Source organism: Pituophis catenifer, unplaced genomic scaffold, assembly GCF_029215685.1.
Source record: "Pituophis catenifer annectens isolate HBS135680 unplaced genomic scaffold, rPitCat1.0.hap2 SCAF_1, whole genome shotgun sequence".
Taxonomy (NCBI): Eukaryota; Metazoa; Chordata; class Lepidosauria; order Squamata; family Colubridae; genus Pituophis; species Pituophis catenifer.
Genome location: NW_027256881.1, coordinates 151,277,195 through 151,299,469, shown reverse-complemented (window position 1 = coordinate 151,299,469; position 22,275 = coordinate 151,277,195). Strand labels below are relative to the sequence as shown.

At 43.5% G+C, this 22,275-nt stretch overlaps 1 protein-coding gene across 3 annotated transcripts in view; it reads right to left on the bottom strand.

Moving 5' to 3' along the window:
* Nucleotides 1–15,466, bottom strand: part of ISM1 (isthmin 1) — a 35,925-nt gene extending 20,459 nt beyond the window's left edge. For 2 of the 3 annotated variants that reach the window (XM_070956447.1, XM_070956454.1), the window contains exon 1: nucleotides 15,344–15,466. In XM_070956447.1, the coding sequence (XP_070812548.1) occupies nucleotides 15,344–15,466 (123 nt within the window). Of the gene's footprint in view, nucleotides 1–15,307 lie in introns of all 3 variants that reach the window. The other variant, XM_070956439.1, reaches the window with a different exon arrangement.
* Between the last annotated feature and the right edge of the window lie 6,809 nt (nucleotides 15,467–22,275).

Genomic DNA, 22,275 nt, shown 5'->3' with positions numbered 1-22,275 from the left:
TCCTGCAAGCAACAAAGCAGAGAAGCCTCTGGCATGAAAATTAATGAATGCAGCCTCGTTTCAACATTGTTCAAGCCCTAACCCTCCTCTCTGCCGATGCTCTATTGTTACAACATCAAAGACCAACTGCTGGCTCAGATACAGTCAATATGAAAAGAGAAGAAGGCCCCCTAAATTTACTGCTTGGCTGCATTCTCTTTAAATGGATAGCACCGTGGTCCTCTTTCAAAGGAGGTATCCCAGACATAGATCATCTTTATAGGACATCACATACAATAAAACAAAGCTGTAACTTTACAAAACCCAGAAAAACCAACAACCCAACCCAACAACAAACAAGGTGAAGCACCTTTAAAGATTTCCCATGAGGTGAACATTCCAATTTTAAAATAAATAAATAAATATCACTGTGGCTACCAGTTTGTAAAATCTTTGGTGTATTACATCCATGCTTCAAAGCTTATCAATGATGTTATTTAACTGTTTTATCTGGTTTTTTTAAAAACTGAATTATAATTTAGCTGAGTTTGTATTTTCATGTTTGATATTCTGAACTGGTTTGTTTTTTTAAACACTAGACAGCTTTGGCATACTTAAATCTTGGAATCATTTACGAAGGCATTTCCATAAATTTACTCACTGAAAAAAATCAAATTGTATTTTTAAAAAACCCTTCCCCAACATGGTTTTACCTTTAAATAATTTTAATCATGACATATCTCTGACCTATAAAGTAGGAAGAGCTTTGCTGCGGAAAAAATCTTGCCCCCTATTAAATTGTTTTGTTTCCAATCTGAGCAATGAATGTTTTGAAAACTACTTGGTCCAAATAAAGCTTAAGATCGGTTACACATAATGCCTCCAGAGTCTACTTTTTCATTCACTACAAGAAATTTAATCCATCCTTGTTACTGAGCTATTTTAATGTTTGCAGATGCTACAGCTATGTTAAAAATGGGACTGTAGCTCCAGATAGGAGGCACAATACAGATGGATGAAAACCACATCCCCAGAGTCAGAAAGGGCATAGTAGTCTTGATCTACTTGATCAAAAGTAGTCTTTTTTAAAAATCACAATAAAGCAATTGATTAAGTCCAAGATCAACTGAAATATGAATCAATAGTGAAAACACCTTCATGTTTTCCAGAAAGTATTTATTCAGGATGTCAAGCAAAACATGTGGAACCCTGGATGGATATGATGCGAGTGGGAAGACAAGTGTAAAATTCGAAGAGTTAAAATACATCCGAAATAGTTTGGATATAGACTGCTTGCTTTGGAAATAAACAGCTTTAAATACAATAAATGAGGCTGACTTTTGTTTTATGATATGTAATAACTTCACTACCTTCTCGCCATGCAATATTTAGAAGCTTATAAATGTGTTTTGAAATAAGATGGTCTCAAGTTAGGAACTTTCTGCAGAGGGAAAGTTGTCTCACATAGCACTGGTAGTTTGACTATGTGAGGACTGCAGTAAGAGAAAAAGTGAAGAAAAGCTAAAAGACGTCCAAATATCTCTTTAGATGAACCTGAATTAAAATTTCCACATGGCATGACTTGAATTAACTTTGCAAAGAGCTGGCAAACATCTGGAATCTTTTCTACATCCTGTCCCTATGTCCCCATTAATAATATGAATCTTGCCTGGTACTTCAACCAGCGCACCTGACTCAGCTTCTGCTCCCCAGAGAAAATACATTATTTTTTACAACATTTCCTCTGGATTTGTAAGTAGGCTTCCCATTGGCAGGAATTCCCACAGTGTCCTGCAATTTCTTCTTTTTTCCTGTAACCCAAAAGTTGTGTTACAGTGCCACAATCATTATTTCTCAGAGGAGAGCTTCACCTCTCCCATCACAAAATGGGGAATGATTGTTATTTTAGTTTTTTATTCCTCTTAATTTGAAGGTTGGAACAAATGCGGGAAAGGAAAAATGGAAGTATTAACATTTTTGGTGCCCTCCCATTGCCCTGCTAGAGTTCGGTTGGAGAATGGATACAGCAAGGAAGAGATATACATATGATGCAAAACGAAGCAGAGAGTTTCAGCAGCTGCTTGGTTGTATCCTTAGAACAAGCCTCCCCAACTAAGTGTGCTTCAGATGTGCTAGCTTTCATGAGAGCTGCTACTGCAACACAGGAGAGGATTTTTGGGACAGTTGTTCCAAAATAATTAGCATTTCTAGGAACATGCTAAAGAGAGATAATATCACAGCAACAAACAAATATCTTTTTTTTTAAAAAAAAATAAGATTTTGCAATCTTAAGAAGTCCTGATAGGAACAAATCGTACCATAAATTTTCTGACATAGATGGCTTAATTCTTGAAGAGATACAAGAAGCCTTTTTACTCCCTGTACCGGGATTCTTTACGTGAACTTCCAGGTGGCTTAACTCTATTGTCTCAAATACTTGGCTTCAGACATTTCCTGATCAATACACTTCTGATCTTAAAACACTTATCCCATAATGTTATATGTGGCATACAATTTCAATATCCTTTGTTTTTTTTCAACCTGATGGGCACATTCTGTTTATATTTTCCCAGCACAATATTATAATAAAATATAGTAAGAGAGTTCAAGGGCAGAAGTTAAGAAGCAGAAGATGCTCAGCTGCCTTATATACCATTGGGCCCCAAGATGGAAACTTCATGTGCATATGCGCCTGCAAGTACACACACACACACACACACACATGCACTCTTCCACCATTCCAATAGGATGCTGGATTTTTATAACGAACAGTTTGCATTAGATCCAAAAACATTGGAAGCAGTGCAGTTCAGGGATGGGTTCTACTTACCTTTACTACCAATTCGTAAAGGGACCGCGCATGTGCAGATCGCCAATGACGACATCCGGGGTGGTGGGCTGGGCCTCCCGCTGGTTTTACTACTGGTTCTTGCGAACCGGTCTGAACTGGGGGCAACCCAACACTGGTGCAGTTGTTATACAAGTGAGTCACTTAGTTAATAATTACCAGCCCCAAAATACCATTTTGAACTAATTGAAGATTCCAAGCAGTTTTGAAAAATAGACCTGCATGCGGACTGTTTTAGCAGCCAAAATGGTGTATAGTTAAGGCAAAGGTTGCTACAGCGATATCACCCATTCCTAGGAATATGTGGGTTTGGCCATTATACCTCTCTGTGCAACTATTCTCAGTTTCAGAGTCAGGCTGTTGCCGACCCTGCAAACCTGCCTATTCCAAAGGCGTAAGCTCATTTCAACAAAGGGAGCGTTCCTATTACCTGATCTGTGGTTTCCAATAACACAAATTCAATTTTCTGTTTTCTCTCTTGCATAAATTCAGCTTTCCATGCCTTCCCCCAGTCCCTTACTACACCTGTTTACGGCTTGATTAGCTCCCATGGGACTGAGATGAAAGGAAGAGCTTTCATCTCAAAATATTGGTGCCACTGAACCAGCAGTGCCTGCAGCAGTTTCATAAGCATAACGAATACTATCAGGAGCTTTGTAAAATTCAAAAGGGTGCCATAGTGCACCAATGTTTATTGTGCCAGACTTCAGAAGCACCACCTTCTGAAATTATCCATGTATGAGAACTGTAAAACTGAATTAGATAAATATATCTCTGCCCATGACTTCTTTTTCTTTTTTAATTCTTGCATAATACCTAGAATGCTTGGAATATCTCATACGTATTTAATATTTAGACCTTAATATTACCACCACTAAATACCTGAAAGAAAGTAGACCAGAGCACATATCATTGGTTATTATGCCATATCAATGTACCCCTCTCTAAATGTGTGTAGTACCTTATTTTAAGGAAGTTCAATGCTGTCATGAAAAGTGACATGATTTCAATGTTTCAGCTTTAATTAAAGGTCAGTACCTTTTGGTAAAGTACAGCCCAGTGGGTTGGATCAGAAAGGATCTGCGTTCTGTTTTAAAAAATGATAAGTTTGTTCCAATATGTCACTGATAGAGCAAGGAAAGGGAATTGGCTAGAGGAGTAAGAGAACATTGCTTTGATGTCTCAGGTGCTTGTAAAGTCAAGCACTTGAAGCCTCTTGTGTCTTGCTGCTGGATATTCTTTTTCTCTCTTTCCTTCAACTTTCTCATATTATGGACTTAATAATGCATTATAACTACTTCTACATTCATATTTATTCTATATTTAACACCATATTTTTAATAAGGCTTTAGGCTTCCCTTGTGGTCCTAAAACAACACATTTTATATACATATTACCACATAGGATAAATGATATTCTTCCTAGAGGCAGGAAACTCTTGTAACCCTTTCCTTTCCCAAACACACATAAGAAACATAACAAAGGTAGCATTACTGGTCTGAAAACAAAATCTAAACTCATTGTTGGGAATTATTTTCACTTGAACCAATACAAATGTTACCAAAAAGTGTACACGCTTTCCACAGTGGTGGGTTGCTACCAGTTCTCCCCAGATCGGGCAAACCGGTAGCAGTAGTGGCAGGAGTTCTGCCCACCTGCCCAGATGCTTCTGCACATGTGCAGAAGTGTTGCACACACAAGCGCACGCACGCTCACGAGCGAACTGGTAGCAAACTAAATTGAAACCCACTACTGGCTTTCCAGTACTCTTTCTTAGGTTAGATGATACAAACAGCATCTTTGGAAGAAGCAGCAATTAAGTGTGGTACTATGGCATGAATTCTGCAACAGTATGAACATATCCCAAGCCATGTGCCATGATAATACCGTATGAACAGTTAACAAGCCACGAGTCTCATTTATACATTTATATAATGCATGTATAAATATGCTTATTTTTTCAACATAATAGCAGCAAACAAAGTAAGGAAAGGGAATTAGGTAAAGGTAAAGGTTCCCCTTGCACGTATGTGCTAGTCGTTTCTGACTAGGGTGCGGTGTTCATCTCCGTTTCTAAGCCGAAGAGCCAGTGCTGTCCAAAGATGTCTCCGTGGTCATGTGGCCGGCATGACTAAATGCCAAAGGCACACGGAACACTGTTACCTTCCCCCTAAAAGTGGTCCCTATTTTTCTACTTGCATTTTTTAAGTGGTTTCGAACTGCTAGGTTGGCAGAAGCTGGAACAGGTAATGGGAGCTCACCCTGTTACGCGGTACTAGGGATTCGAACTACTGAACTGCCGACCTTTCAATCGAGGTCTATATACTCAAATTCCATTTATAATCCAAAGGCAGAATTCTAAACTAATGACAGAGAACAACAACAGAATTGTGAATGTTCACTTATTTGGATCTGGGCTTCATAAGTAAAAAATAAGAATAGTGAACAAAAGTTTGTAAAAACCTTCTCAGGTCTGGTATCCTTCAGGTGTGTTGGGATTACAATTTCAAGGATTCTCAACCATCAGACAGAAGACTGGTTTATAAATGTGCAAGGTCTGCTTCATTTCTAGCATCTTTATATATAAATCTCTGTAACATTATTCTCTTCTTCAAGCTTGTTTAGATGGGTAGGTGTTACAGCTTGCTTTATTTCTACTTATTTTCTCGTTTAATGTTTCTATTGTGAGTTTGGTTTTGGCTTTATAATTGTGACTGTTTTAAGACTACAGGTAGTCTTTAATGTACAATCATTCATTTAGCAACTGTTCAAAGTTACAACAGTACTGACAAAAATAAATTATGACTGGCCCTGGCATTTATAGTATTCTCATGGTCACATGATAAAAATCTGGTGCTTTGCAGTCGGTGTGCATATACTATGTTTACAATATTTATATGGTTATCATTTGTGACCTTCCCAGGAGGCTTCACACAAGCCAAGACAATGGGGGAAACTGGATTCGCTTAATAACTGCACTATTCGCTTAATGACTGTAGGATAAAATCAGGTGTGACTCACTTAATAACTTAATAACTTAATAATTTAATAATATATATGAGACAGTATATGTATGTATGTATGTATGTATATATATATATATACACACATACATATATACACACATATATACATACAATCTTTTAATTTTATTTTAAGGTTTATTAAAGCCCAAACTGCTTCATTCAGATGCATCTACTCAAAAAGGAAGGGAGAGAAAAGCCTGCCGTTTTTCCAAACACTTGCTCTATGTTGAATAACCCTTCAAAAGGGCTGCAAGAGACATACATTTCCTAATACTATGTAAATCAAATTGAGTACCATCTCAGGTGGAAAACATTTGCCAGCCAGTTAAAACCATTACTCATTTGATTTACTGTCTGCAAGATCAAAAATGTTTCTTTCTACAGACATTTTTAAAGAAACATTCCAGATGAGCACACTGTTGTGGCATGGAATAACAAGGTAAAAAGAAAGGTTTAGGAAACTGTAAAACCCATTAGGGCAATATCTGAACAACTAAACTAACAAAAGCTTCCAAAAATCATTAATTTATTTTGTGTTGTAAAATATAGATTGAATATTTTATACTTCCACCTGTTCAACTGCTGTTTTTATTGTGACATCCAGTCTATTTTTTGCCCTTAATGTTTTCAAGTTTCAGCTTTTCCAAAATTCAGAGCTGTAAAATCAATTAAATTAGAGAGCCTGTAACTCTGAATTGTTACACATGGCAGAATATATGAAATATATACGCTGGATCAGATGTTCAGAGCTGTTTAAGGGCAGGAGGTCAATTTAATAGAAACTGTTATGAGAAAGTGGAGTGATTTCATGAAGTCAGAAATCTGTGTATACATCCTTGTGTTAAAACAGAATCTGCCTTTAGAACTAGATAATCAGTTTTTCTAAGCTTCTCTTGTTGATATTTATAAGCAATTATTTCAGGAAGTAACTTCATTTGGACTTTTCATTACCTCAGTTATTTCTCTCCATTAAGAAAGAAAAATTCAGAAATATCCCAAATGCCTTATTAAAACAATGCACAATCATCTTTAATTTATTTTTATAAACATTCATAAATATAATAAAGGAAGGAAGGAAGGGAGGGAGGGAGGGAGGGAGGGAGGGAGGGAGGAAGGAAGGAAGGAAGGAAGGAAGGAAGCATCACAGGATGGAAAATTCTTAAATCAGGAATGATGATACAGTGCTTCACAATGGCAAGAAGTCCTTCAAATGGTTGTTGCTCAATATTCCTATCCAGGAAGTAAGCACATCTTAAAATTCAATCATGGGGTAAAGGAAATGTTCTAAGGCTACTAAGAGGACAGAAAACTCTATTTCTGAATTAAAGATCATGCATAATGGAACAGTTCCAGATTTTGCAAGAAGTAAATCTAATAAAGTCACTCCAAATTAAGCAGGTGCTTCTCAGTTTTTCTCCATAAATGCCCTTTTTTATATAATTTAGGAATCAAATGCCTGGTCTGTTAAAAATATGATAAACTTTGTTGAATAGCCTAGTCTCCATAAAGAAAATTGCAGTATGTATGTATGTATGTATGTATGTATGTATGTATGTATGTATGTATTAAGAATTTCTCTTAAATCAATCAAAAATAAGAAATATTTTTTATTTTGTATGGGGTGTCGAGCATCAAGAAGCACTCGACACCATGACCACGAACGCTGAGCCATGGATAACATACCTGCCGGGGGGGAGGTGGTCCACACGGGTGTTGGTGATGGGGTTAGGTCTAACGGCTAGGAGTTTATGGCGCACGGGTGTTTATGGGGGTCGCGTGGGAATAGTGGAACGAACTGCGGGCAAACAGCTCCAACGAGGACAGCGTGGATGACATCACCGCTGTGCGCACGGATTAAAGCGGCAGGAAGTATGAATCTTCACTGCGCTTAGAAACAACCCTATAAAAGAACCCTAAGTTTAGCTCCCGGTAGCCGCGTCTTGGTTTGCTTTGCATTCCGGCTTCCGTAAAGAGCTGATGTCACGAATTAAACCAAGATACTCCGCTTTCTGAGTCAAGCATATTCCTTGAGTGTTTGTGATCATGGTCCGAGGGAGGCTGAGATGGGGTTTGTTTTATATTGTATTTTTCAACATGAGTCACTGAGATGTTTTAGATTTGGGTCCATATAAATATACTTAATAATTAAAAACTTTCTAGCTACTTTCTTCAGTCTGTCCCAAAGTGCTTTTTAAAGAGGCAACTGGACTTTCTGGATTTTCTTTAAAGACGTTTCGCTTCTCATCCAGACCTGAAGAAGCTTTTTGGATGAGAAGCAAAACATCTTCAAAGAAAAACAAAAAAGTCCAGTTGCCTCTTGAAAAAGCATCTTTGGGACCTGGATGATTAAGAATCGCCATAGACATTTCTTCAGTCTGCCTAAACAATTTATTGGGAGTGGATTTTTACTTTGCCTTCTATGAATGCACATAATTGGTAGATTCCCTTTCCTCTGCTCATCATCTTCTATACACAACAAAGAGTTTTGAAAAAGCATTCTTTGATCTTGGGTTTTTTTTTTAGAATTTTGGGTTTATCAATTTCACACACTCACCCATCATGGTCAGTGGTTTGAAATTACGGAAGCTTTCAACCAAGACACCTGGAAAGTCACAGGTAATAAAAGATGGATGAGCTGTGGTGGCTCAGTGGTTAGAGTGCAGTACTGCAGGCTACTTCTACTGACTGCTGACTGCCAGCAGTTTGGTAATTCAAGTCCCAGTGGCTCAAGGTCCCATCGGCCTTCCATCCTTCTGAGGTCAGTAAAATGAGGATCCAGATAGTTGGTGGCAATAGGCTGACTCTGTAAACCGCTTAGAGAGGGCTGTAAAGCGGTATATAAGTCTAAGTGCTATTGCTATTGCTATTGCTATCTTTTGCCTATGGACACCCCCCCCACCCCCTCAGTTCACACTCCTTGTTCTTTGTTTCTCTTATGGAAACAATGCTGTAAGATTATCTGGAACAAGGTAGGAAAAAAGTAATTCATTTTTATTCATATTAATTTACAGCTCTAAATTTGTCTATGTGTTTAAGTAGCCAAAGATCTGTCTTAAATATGCAGATAACATTTTCTGGTTACGTAGTTTACACAGGAGAAGAGAAGTTCTGTTGTACTGATGCACAGAAAAGGCACCCATATATTCCTTTTACATCATAAAAATTAAAACGTCCATGGAGGTCAGCAAGTTTGCTTTCATGGCTTGAATTATAGCCTAGGAATTTGCTAAGTGTTGGTTGGGCTCCTGAAGCTCAGCTCCCCAATATGTCAGTCACTCTCATGGGCATCTCATACATTTTACCCAGGGGTGAAATCCAGCAGGTTCTGACAGGTTCTGGAGAACCGGTAGCGGAAATTTTGAGTAGTTCGGAGAACTGGCAAATACCACCTCTGGCTGGCCCCAGAGTGGGGAGGGAATGGGGATTTTGCAGTGTCCTTCCCCTGGAGTTGGGTGGGAATGGAGATTTTGCAGTATCCTTCCCCTGCCACGCCCACCAAGCCACGCCCACCGAACTGGTGGTAAAAAAATTTGGATTTCACCACTGATTTTATCCACTAATATCAGCTATCCAGAAAACCTGATGCAGAATGTAACTTAAGCTGGATTGGTATAAGAATTCTTTGCATTTACAAAAGATGATTACTCACTGAATTATTCAGAACTTAATGAGAAAGTAATGTGTGTCAAGGAAAGAAGTGATTTGTTAACATACTCATAAGAGCATTCATTGGATGTCCTAATGAATGTAGGAAAGTTGAGGAGATGTCATTTCCATAAGTGTCCAGTGCCCTATGCATCCATCGGGGAACACGTTTTAAAAAGTCAATTTAGTGGTCCCATCTATATGACCAAAGCCTCATGTATTTTGTGGATAATCATCATCTCACACATCTACAGGGCTCTAGATCTAGACCGTCATTTGACGGTCCTAACTATAGACTTTTGACACCCTCGACTTTGTCCCACCCACAGATGCCACTGCTTGTTGCCCATCTATCATCCATGGATGTTCCAGCAATGCTGTGCTTTGCTGTCAGAGGCACAAAGATGTTCCAGAGTGCCTGACATTCTGACATATTTGCAACTCTTTCAAGAGTTATGTCTTTTCCCTTGATTGTGTAGCTGCTCTCTGAACTCCTGCATGCTCTGAAGTAACTATTGGACTTCAAATCCAAAGTGCTGTACAGCTCTAAGAGATACTGAACAGGTAAGAAAAGCTCATGTTCACTGCACAATGGGGAGTTTCTAGCACTTTTCCTTTTCTTAATTTTATATTATAGTTGAATTTGGACACTGTCTCCTGGGTTCGTTTCTTGGCCATAAGTCAATAACATAGAACTACTGCAATCTAAAATCTGGAAAAGAACTTTTTCTCTTCTCAAATTTATTTATAATGTCACCAGATTAAATGTGTGATTTTTGAATATGTTATAACTGGAACAAAGACCGATACCAACTATTCACCTGCTCTGTGCTTAGCAGAGATAACAAGGGTAAAAGTCTATGAAAGAATATAGAAGGTCATTTGTCCAGGGATTATATATTTGAGAGGAAGCAGTTCCTAACCCAGCATAGTATAGGCATAGAAGAAAAAAAAACCCTTGGGTTTATTTTCTTTTTTAGCCTTGTGGATGTATTAGCATCAGTCGCATATAATAATAATAATAATAATAATAATAATAATAATAATAATAATAATAATAATAATAATAATAATAATAAATAATAATTTTATTTCTATACCGCCCTTCTCCCGAAGGACTCAGGGCGGTGTACAGCCAATTTAAAAACACAAGACACAACAATAATTAAAAATTAAAATAATTAAATAGATTTGGCCGATTTAAAACCCCAAAAATTTAAAATACCCCAATTTAAAATTATTAAGTTGATAGCCCGGCCTGGCGGAACAACAGGGTCTTCAATGCGCAACAAAACACCCGGAGGTCGGAGATCTTGCGTATTTCCGGGGGCAGTTCATTCCACAGGGCTGGGGCTCCCACAGAGAAGGCCCTCCCCCTGGGTGTCGCCAGCCGACATAACTTGGCTGATGGCACCCTGAGGAGACCCTCTCTGTGGGAGTGGACTGGTCGGTCGGAGGCTATTGGTGGCAGAAGACGGTCTCGAAGGTACCCGGGTCCTATGCCATGGAGCGCTTTAAAGGTGGTAACCAACACCTTGAATCGCACCCGGAAGACCACTGGGAGCCAGTGCAGCTCGCGCAGGAGGGGTGTCACGTGGGCACAACAAGTTGCGCCCATAACCACCCGCGCGGCCGCATTCTGGACCAGTTGGAGCCTCCGAGTGCTCTTCAAGGGGAGCCCCATGTAGAGAGCATTACAATAGTCCAGCCGGGAGGTGACAAGGGCATGAGTGACCGTGTGCAAGGCGTCCCGGTCCAGAAAGGGCTGCAACTGGCGGATCAGGCGAACCTGATAAAAGGCCCCCCTGGCAACGGCCGTCATATGCTCTTCTAAAGACAGCCGTGCGTCCAGGAGGACACCCAGATTGCGAGCCCTCTCTGTGGGGGGCAAAGATTCACCCCCAATAATCAGCGATGGCACCTGCTGACTATATCGGGACGCCGGCAGCCACAGCCACTCGGTCTTGGACGGGTTGAGTCTGAGCCTGTTCCTCCCCATCCAGACCCGCACGGCCTCCAGGCAGCGAGACATCACATCAAGGGCATCGTTGGGGTGGTCTGGGGTGGAAATGTACAGCTGAGTATCATCAGCGTACAGATGACATTTCACCCCAAAACCACGGATGATCTCACCCAGTGGCTTCACATAAATGTTGAACAGAAGGGGCGAGAGGACCGACCCTTGTTGCACTCCCCATGCGAGATGCCTCGAGGTCGACCTCTGCCCCCCTGCCAACACGAACTGCGAGCGGTCGGAGAGGAAGGAGGAGAACCACCGCAGAACGGTGCCCCCTATTCCTAACCCTCTTAACCGCCGCAGCATGATACCATGGTCGATGGTATCAAAAGCCGCTGAGAGATCTAATAGGACTAGGACAGAGGAGCAACCCCTGTCCCGAGCCCTCCAGAGATCATCCACCAACGCGACCAATGCCGTTTCTGTGCTGTGCCCCTGCCTGAAGCCCGACTGGCACGGGTCTAGATAGATAGCTTCATCCAGGTGCCCGGGCAGTTGTCGTGCCACCACACTCTCAACAACCTTCGCCACAAAACGAAGGTTGGAGACCGGACGGTAGTTAGCTAATTCAGCCGGGTCCAGGGAAGGCTTCTTGAGGAGGGGCCTCACCACCGCCTCTTTCAAGGTGGCGGGAAAGGCACCCTCACTCAGAGAAGCAGTTATAATCCCCTGGAGCCAGCCTCGTGTAACCTCCCGGGAGGCCAGTACCAACCAGGAGGGACACGGGTCCAATAAACATGTGGCGGCACTAATCCTACCCAGAACCCTGTCCACATCCTCGGGAGCCACAGGATCAAACTCCTCCCAGATAATATTCTCAAGGCCTGCCCCTGTCTCCTCCCCTGGACTCATCCAATCGGAGTCCAAGCCATCCCGAATCCGAGCGACTTTATCATGCAGGAATTGCACAAAATCCTCAGCGCGGCCTTGCAAGGGATCTTCCCACACTCCCCCCGGAAGAAGGGAGTGGGTCACCCTAAACAGGGCGGCTGGGCGGTTCTCTGCAGATGCGATAAGAGCAGAGAAATGGTTAGATTTCGCCACTTTTATCGCCACTAGGTAGGTCTTGATATAAGACCTCACCTGTGTCCGGTCGGAATCGGATTGACTAGTCCTCCAAATGCTCTCTAGGCGTCTTTTCCGACGCTTCATCTCTCTCAGCTCCTCAGAGAACCAAGGAGCCAATTGAGATCGGCATCGGGTCAGAGGCCGCAAAGGCACGACGCGGTCCAAAGCTCCGGCGGCCGCACTCTCCCAGGCGGCCACCAGCTCTTCAGTCGAGTCGTGTGCCAGAGTCTCAGGAAACGGCCCAAGCTCCATCAGGAACCTTTCGGGGTCCATCAGGCGCCTGGGATGGAACCATTTGGTCGGTTCCGTCTCCCTGCGGCGGGGGAAAGCGGTAGGAAAGTCTAAGTGAAGGAGCGAATGATCTGTCCATGACAAGGGTTTGATGTCTAGATCCCCTCTACCAAGATCATTCAACCACTGACCAAAGACAAAAATCAGGTCCAGAGTGTGTCCCCCTATGTGAGTTGGGCCTTGAACTAACTGGGTCAGGTCCATGGCCGTCATGGAAGCCATGAACTCCCGAGCCGCCTCTGACGCCTCACCCGCAGACGGAAGGTTGAAATCCCCCATGACAATAAGTCTGGGGGTGTCAACCGCCACCCCGGCAATGACGTCGAGTAGCTCGGGCAGGGTCGCTGCCACGTGGCAGGGAGCCAGGTACGCAGTCAGCAAACCCATCTGCACCCCACGGCCCCACTTCACAAAGAGGGACTCACATCCGGCTATCTGAGGAACAGTGGTCTCCCTCGGACAAAGACTCTCCCTAATAATCACCGCCACTCCCCCACCCCTCCCCTGGGCCCTTGGCTGATGAAATGCACGGAAACCTGGTGGGCACATTTCAACGAGGGGGACCCCCCCCTCTTGGCCCAACCAGGTCTCTGTAATACCTGCCAGGTCCGCACCCCCCATAATGATATGACATGACTTCTCTGTTATTAAATCAAATTGCAGACCCACTTTTTCCCAGCCAGATGCCCCCAAGATTTATGTATTTGTTTGTTTGTTTAAGTATTTATTTATGTATTTATGAAATGTATTGACCACCCATCTCACCTCAAGATACCTCTGGGTGGATTACAATCATAAAAAAATAAAATTAAAAAAATGGTTGACTGGAACTACAATTGCCAGAATTCCCAACCAGAAGAGGTCAAAACAGGTCTCCCTTGGAATTCTGTAACCTTTAACCCCAACAACCTGGAAGCTTTGAGAACACTAATATAAACAAGGAAGCAAGTAAACAGACAAGTATGACATGGCATGATAAGACATCTAAATTTATAGTTTCTTATGTGCCCAAACAACCCCCTGTCACAGCTTCAAACCAGGGAATATTCTTGATACCTTCATAGTAGCATAGCTAACCATAATAAATCATGACCTCGTGTTTGTGCATCAAGCAAAGTTTTGCCTGCCTGGTTTCCTCGTCTGATGGTACAAATAACCTCCATGCTCATTCATGTTCTAATAAAAATACTCTTTTTGGCTTATTGTTAAATGTGAATTTGGCCATTATTTCATTAGGTCATTTGGTCTATACTGGATTACTAATGCTGTTTATTCATAAAGAATGTAATTTGTTTATACTGCAATGAATAAAAAGGATTAATCAAAAGATGCTTTAAAACACACACACACTCACACACATACCTTCAATGGGTGAAAGAAATCTCAGGCAAATTGGTTTTAAAATCAGGAAAATTTGAAGGAGGCAAGAACATAGGCAGCCTAAGTATGCAGCAGTAACGAGAACAGTAACAAGAGAAAATGATGGCTTTGTTGCCAGACCAAAAATCCCAGCACCTCTCTTTTGGCCATTCTACCCTGTTTCCCCCAAAATAAGACATCCCGATAATAAGCCCAATCGATAATAAGCCCATTGAGCGCAATAAGGCCAAGTGCTTATTTCAGGGTTCAAAAAAATATAAGATGGGGTCTTATTTTCAGGGAAACGCAGTAAATGGGCTAACAGCATGTCAGAAGTGCCAATTCTCTATCCCAAGAAAGGTCCATATCTTGACTTTGAAATGAGCATGTGGAGGTCAGATACAGGACCAAGAAACAATGAGCATTCAATGCAAGGGTGAACCAACTGAAATATAGGTGACAAACTAATGTAAGAAAAGAGAAGTATATTGTTAAGTTTTTGTGCACAGGGCTGGTGTACAGTTCAGAGGTGGACCATCCTATATGCTTTGCAGACAAAAATAGTAAGGAACAATCCTTAAAACTCGCAGTTTAATGGCACAAAAGAAGATGGGAAAAGATTCTAGGGGAATCTTTTGCCAGTTTAGACTTCAACCTCAATTCTTTCTAATCTGCACAAACAGTAGGTGGGGGGAAAAAAACTTGCCTTCAATTCTTGACAATCCCAATTCAACAGAGCCATAAGAGAGAATGGAGTGTGGGGGGGGGGGACTCTTAAGAGAAAGTTGGGTCTAAGCTTCCAAATTTCCCAACCCACACGGCTCTTGATGGCTGGGAATTCTGGGGCGCCCAAGGTGAGAAAAGCTATCCCGAAGCGAGCCAGCCGCTCCGGGCGTGCTCGCCGGAGGAACTGCAACGAAGTGGGTCGAAGGCGGCTTCCCTCAAGAAGGCGCGCTTTACGAATGCTTTTTCGCCAGCTGGACGCCCGGGGATTTCTGCCGATGGCGGGATAGCTCCAAGGGAAAAGTGGGGGTGGGGAAGAGTGGCGGGAGGGGGGGGGAAGAGCCTTTTGGCTTTTACGTACAGCCCAGCCTCGTCCCGCGCTCTCACCTGCTGACGCTGGCTGTGGTTGCCCGGCGGCGCTTCGGGATCGCTGCTTCGCAGCACCGTGATGTGCAAGGTGAGCAGGAGGAGCCCCAGCAGCAGCAGCAGCTCGGCCACGAGACGCACCATCCTCCTGCAGAGGACGGCTTTAGGGCTCCGCGGCGGTGGCGGTGGCGGCGGCGGCAACTGAGCAGCAGCAGCAGGAGGAGGAGGAGGAGGAGGAGGAGGAGGAATAGCAGCAGCCGCCGCCGCCGCCGCCGCCGCCCGCCCGGCCGCTAAGGAGTCGAGAGCAGGAGTTCCCGCGCCAGCAGCGCCGCTCTCGGGATCGTCCGGGCCAGCAGGGGAGGAAGCGTCGTCGCAGGCAGCGCCGCCGCTGCCGCCGCGCCACCGCCACCACCACGGCGGAGCCACTTCGGGATGGGAGGAGGTTTCCGAGGCGGCGGAGAAGGACGACTGAGGACGCTCGTCCGACGGCGACGGGGCGGGCTGCAGGGGTCGCTGCTGCTGCGCTCGCAGCCCGGCGCTCTCATGGGGTCTTTGCCCGCCTTGCGAAAAGTGGCCGCACGCCGGGGGTGGGGGGTGAGCTGCCGTGGACTTCTCTCTCTCTCTCTCTCTCTTTCTCTCTCCCCCCCGCCTCCGAGCGCGCCCCGCGCGACCCAAGAGACGTGGCCGGGCAGCCCTCGGGTTGGAGCGGGGGGGAGAGATACACAGGAGAGAGAGAACCGCTGGGCTGGTTCGCCTCGGGAGAAATCGGGGCTCCGGTGTTGTAGATGCCCGGCCTGTCTGCGGAGGCACCGTGAAAGGGGGCGGGCAGCGTCCGCCCCTGCTGGCGGCGAGTGGGAGAGAGCCCCGCTTGGAGGAGTCGGTCCCCCTCCCGCGAAGTCCTATCGCTTGCTGTCCGCGCCAGAAGGGGCTATTTCTGCTCTTCCCCGCCTCGCCTCCGGGATGAATTCGCCCCAATGTCTCTCAGGAGAACCAGACCCGCCACCCGGGTCCTTCAGAGTGCCTCCCCCCACACACACACCCTCAGCAGCCTTCGGAAGCCTTTGCGCTGCCCCTTCAACTCGGGTGCGCTTTGAGTCTCGCGGGGCGCTTTTCTCCTCAGCCCATTAAGCCCCGAGAGCGGCTGGCTGTCAGTGCAGGCTCGGCTCGTGTGTCAGTTGGGAGCCCCCGCGCGAAGTTTTCCCGGCTCCGTTCGAGGGCGAATCGCGAGCCTCCTTTTATTTTCTCCCGGACCAAATTTTCACCCCCTCGGATCTCCCCCGGTCTTCCCTTCCCTGCTTCTTCTTACGGCCGTGGCCGACCCGAGGCTTAGTTCCCAGGCAGAGCTGCCGCGGCTCCTCTCAGCCTCTTCGTCCCCGCGGGTATGATCCACAGCCGAGAGGGAAATCCAGTCTGAAGGGACAGTCGAAGTCTTTGGCTGGGCGCCTGAGGGGGACGGGGACTCGAGCCCAGCCAGTTCCCTTGACCCGCTGGTGCTGGGATGACGAAGAGAGGGAGCAGCGCTGGTGCCCGCGCTGAAAGGCGGGCTCCCCTTCTCAGTCCAGCCTGGTTTTCTCCTTGCGTGTGTCTCATGCTTTTATACGAGGCTCTTTCCCTTCTCTGCTGAGCTGTTGTCCCCCCCCTTCTCCCTCCCCTCCTTTTAAAGTTTTCTTCCTTCTGATCTCATCACAGCAGCTCTTTTCTCCCCTCCCCTCGCGTTTTATTCCCTGTGGCTAACTTCTTGTTTGCCCCTCGCTGCCAACCTGGAGAGTTACAAGCCAGGAGATCAGCAGGAACCGTGCTGCTAGCTCCCTTGCATTTTTAATATAGTCCCTTGTGGCTCCTGCAGTCCCTCTCGAATGGAGCCAACACTCCCCATTGGATACTCAACAGATTTTTCCTCCTTAAGGGAAGGAAATTCTACACCAAAGGCAAAGACAATTCCTTCCCCAGGTTAATTCTTTAGTTGTGTTTTCCATCCACTTTGCTCAGTACTGTTGAAGACAGGCTCTTAATCCCATATTGTTTGTTTCCATCTTATATATGGATGATATTATCAGCAGAAAGTACATTACAGATTTGTTTAAAACACGAATCAGGAGGTACACAATGTATGTAGGTTCTGTGAAAGAACCAGAGGTCCCTAAACTGCCTGTAGATTTCTTATTACCATCTGAATGGATGCAGTGAAAACAGAAGGATTGAACTAAATAGGCCTTTCATCTGATTTAGCTCTTTATATTTTCTGTGCATTTCATAGTACAAGACTTTGGGGAATGGGCAGGTTACAAAGATGGTAAAGTTACTTTACTAAGTAAAATTGGTACTTGGATTGATTCTCCAGATCTTCTCCCACAGCTTTAGCTGAAGACCGTAGATCAGGATTGGGCAACTATGGCCCCCTTTTGACCTGTGGATTTCAACTCCCAGAATTCCCAAGCCCACCATGCTGGTTCAGGAATTCTGGGAGTTGAAATCCACAGGTTGTAAATGGGCCACAGTTGACCACTCCTACACTAGATACTGAACATCATTTTGGGGGCCCGAAGTATGCATGAGCTAGAACCCTCTTAATATTTGCATTTCCAAACAGCAGTCTTAGGTGCAATAGGCAGGGTTGCACTAATTGCCTGTCTGTTATATTCATTTATGTAAAAACGAAGAAGGAGTCCAATAATTTTTACAATATTGCCTGGTTTATCTTCCTGCAGAGTGTCCCATGCATTTTCCCCTGCTGTACCGCTGAGAAATGGGTGCAGCCTACCTATCTGAAAACAAATACCATATAAATCAGCAGATTTTAATTCTGAGCAAATATTAACAAGATTCCTAGCCCAGCAGTAAAATACAATGTGCCATGCTGCTTAAAATCTATAAACCATGCTGAACACAGCATATATGAATTCTTTTGAGGACTTTGATATGGATAATTTTTAAAAATCTATTTCATGGCTAATAATATGTAATGTAACACCACAGATGTATGTTTGTGAACTAGCAATAGTGAACATTGTTGACAGTGAACTATAGTCAAGCAGAACTGGGTACTTTTCATAACTGAATCAGATGAAATTTTTCCATGCTCCCTGGAATGTTACAAGATATTCCTTCTGTTTTTATTTCTGGGAAATCAGTCAACCTCAGCTTCTCCAAGAAATATTTGTGCAAAAAGTCAGACTTCTGAGTGCATTTGTGAGCTATCCAAATTTATGGTTGTCAAATTTTACTTAATTTTTAACGTAAAATATTTTAAAGCCACTTTTAAGGACAGAAAGCAATAGTTAAAATGTCAGGGACAACTGAAAAAAATGGCAATGCAATTAAAAGTCATTTCCCATTCAGGGAGCAATGATCCAGACTTAAGAGGTAAAGTCCAATATATGCAAGTACTTATAGTTCACATACACCCCAGAGGATTCCCAATTTGTCAGCAACGTCTCTTCTGCTAGTAGAAAGATCCCTATTGGATATACCGGTAAGTCTTAAGGAGAAACAATCTGCTCATTCCAGAAATGATGGACAAGAATTTCAGTAATGCACAATTCCTTAAAGAAAATCTGTTGGCAATTCTGGCTGAGGCTCATAGGAGTTGGAGTTGTAATCCAAAACATATGTAAGGTGCTGTATGCTGTATGTGCTTTACAGATAAGAGCAATTATGTAATAAATTGAGCTGTGATAATCCTTGTCATAAAGCACCAACCAATTTTGTGAAGGAGCACAATAACAAATGCAATCTCCTTTGAATTCAGTTGATCTCCTGGTGGTGAAGTTTTCTTGGCTAAGGGTTTGGACTTGCCCTAGGAAGACAGGCGGTCAAGACCTTCCTTACCCTCAGAGTTTCTAGGATGACTGGACCACTCACTCCCTCTCTTAGCCCAACATACCTGACAGCAGTGGTGGCATTCACCTGGTTCTATCCGGTTCAGGTGAACTGGTAGCGGTGGCAGCGGAAGGCTCCACTCACCCGCCCGGATGTAATCATGTCCTGTTTTTGATGCTCTGCACATGGGTGGAAGGTCCTGGGCGCTCACATTTGCAAACCGGTAGCGAAGGTAAGTGAATACCACCCCTGCCTTACAGTGTTGTTGACAGTACATCTATCAATACAACTAACAACAGCATGGAAAATTTGCTATTGCCATCTTGGAGTTTTGCTTGATTACCCGGTCAAAGCTGTAGCTCTAGGTGGCCCTCATCATTTCCCACTCAAGTACTGATCAAACAGTATCCTTTATCCTTAAAATGCTCATACCAAGGACACAGACATTAGATTTAATATGCTTTCTTCCTCTCCATAAAGCCAGGGGAAAAAAATCTCTCACATCATCCCTTTCTCCATCAGCCCTGTGGCTCCATTACCTACTCAATTGCTTTTTCACTCTGTTGCAAGCCTCATCTCTCCCAGGCTCTCACCTCTTTTGCTCATCTGTCTCATACACTCAGTGCTCTTTCTGTCTTGTTTTTCTTTTTCTCTTTTGCTGACTGCATCACTTTTTGATCTGTTGCTTTTTTGGCAGGGATGTTGGGAGACCCTGATGGGCAAATTCTCCTACTCTACTCTGCAAGTTGCTTGATCGGACAGTTTGATCTAGCTGGGTTAATGAGAGGCCCATTAAATATCTTGCCAGCATTTTGTATCCAGTTTCTGGTGTTCCTGTTGCTAAAATGCCATGGAGGGAATTCACCAGGGATTGGAGAGGAAGGGCTGTGCTCTGAAGCTAAAAAGATCTGAGTAGACTCCAATCCCTGTTCTGCCATAACGAACCAGGACATATTGTGTTTAGAGGAAGACTTGTGTTGAGAAAAGATGGGAAACACCATTTTTATCAATCTACTAAATATGCATAGGTGGCCTCAGCTATGATTTATGGATGAGACCAAACATGTGCATAGTGGTACATCCTTAAAACAAAATGAGGCCCCACTGAAGCCCAGTGTGTGTGTGGGGGAATGTGTAGATGATCCCCATGAAGAAAATCTTGGTGAATCCTTCTCTGGAACATTCAAGTTTGATCTATGATCTCTGGGTACATGTGAAATGTTGGAGAAATGTTGAGTATGTTACGATTTATTTAAAGGCTACAAATTGATGGCTAGGATGATGGAAATATCATAATATATACCAGATTAAGGGACAGTGTGGTGAAAAGAATTTCTTGCACATAAGATCTGCAGCTGGTTTCTGGGTAATGTAAATTCACGAGATCCTATGAATCAAAAAAACATATTTAATCCATCTAAGTCAAGCTTGTATTTGGCATGCATTTCGGGATACACTGTTAACTTTTATGTGTCAAGATGTTGTGCAATGATAGTAAAGGGCTGTAAAACACTAATATTGGCAGTTAGAAATGACATTCTCTTATTATAGGAAAAATGTCTGAGCTGACATCGCTTTACAAAAAAGCTTCCCTTGTATAGATTCAATGCCAGTGGCATTGCAAGGGTGATTGAGTAGAAATGGAAAAGGACAGGAGACAGTATAAACTGTACAGTCTTGCTCTGTTGTCTATGGGAAAGCCCACACAGGATGACTTTTGACTTGGAATCAAAAGCAGCACACAAGATGAGTTCATTGACACAAAGCAGTGGATCAGAGAGCATTGTTTCAGAGAGCTGTGCCCCTTTCTTTGCAAAAACAAACAGGCAAAGCAAAGAGAACTGGTTAAAGTCTCGGCTTCAATTTAGCTGATTCTTCCTGGCTGCAACCTGTACCCACTGCAGTTTAAAATGGAGGAATACATTAAAACGGATTTGTTGTGAATCACCCGGTTTAGGAGTGGGATGTGGAAAGCTGCCTTACTCCGAGTTCAATTTTCATTTCACCAGATGTTCCCAGTGGCCCTCTGTGATAGTGGTTGGGTGATCTTTTCCCAGTCAACAGCCAGCCCACTGGATTTTTAAATCGCAGAGATCTGCAGTGGGTGCAGCATCGTTAGAAGGGAGTAGCCAGGATTTTAGTCTTCTAAGTAAACATGCCTTTGACTGAGTTGTACACACAGTATCCTGAACAAGGGAGCCTTCGTGGTAGAAAGTCCTAAATGGTAAAGTTGTTTCATCCAGATTCTACTACTTTATGATGTGTGAATAGATATGTTTATATGGCGTCCTTTCCCCTCTGCCTGCTAGTTTACTATATACATGGAATTTCTTACATGGCGGCATTGAAAGTTTGGCACCTTTCCTGTCTGCAGTCTGAAGTAGTACAGTCCATAATTCTTTCCTGTGCATAATATGGAAAATACCTGTAGGAGGATCTTTCCCGGTGTGATTAATATTCATGGGTAATAGATTCCGAAATGAACCCTGTTAGACTTGGGTTATATTTATTGCCTCTCCATCATGAAAGAAGAGATAAATAAAAACTAGACCAAGTCAGTGGACAACCGTCTGCGAGGCCTGTTTTTTGGGAGGCAAAACAGCTTTTCTTCATTAGCTCTTTAACGGTGTTGAAGCTGCAACACCCAGAGTTCCCACTTGGGTTGAAAAAGGGCTATATAGGGAAGAGAAAGGAGGTTCACTGTTGCCTAAGACAGACTGAGACATAACATTCATTCATTAGATGGGGAAAAAAAGTTGCTGCTATTTCCACACCATCAATAATGAAAGCTTTGAACAATTTCATCCCATAGAAGGATGAAAGATTACAGGGTCTCCATCTCTGGAAGACTGGAAAAGGAGGCTTGACAGCCACTTCTCAGGGAAAGTTTAAAATGGTTTTCTTATATGTTGCAGAAGGTTCGACTAGAATAGATGGTCCTTGGGATCCCTTTCACCTCCACAATTCTGTGGAGATTCACAAGATTCCCCCTCCATTTGGGGGAGGAATGTCTAAGGACAGGAAATGTGTTAGGGTCAGGGCACTTTTTTCACAGCTCTCTCATTCACATTTCTCTTTCTGCTTCTAGATCCTTTTGCTTCTTTTTTTTTTTAATAATTTTTATTGAGTATAAA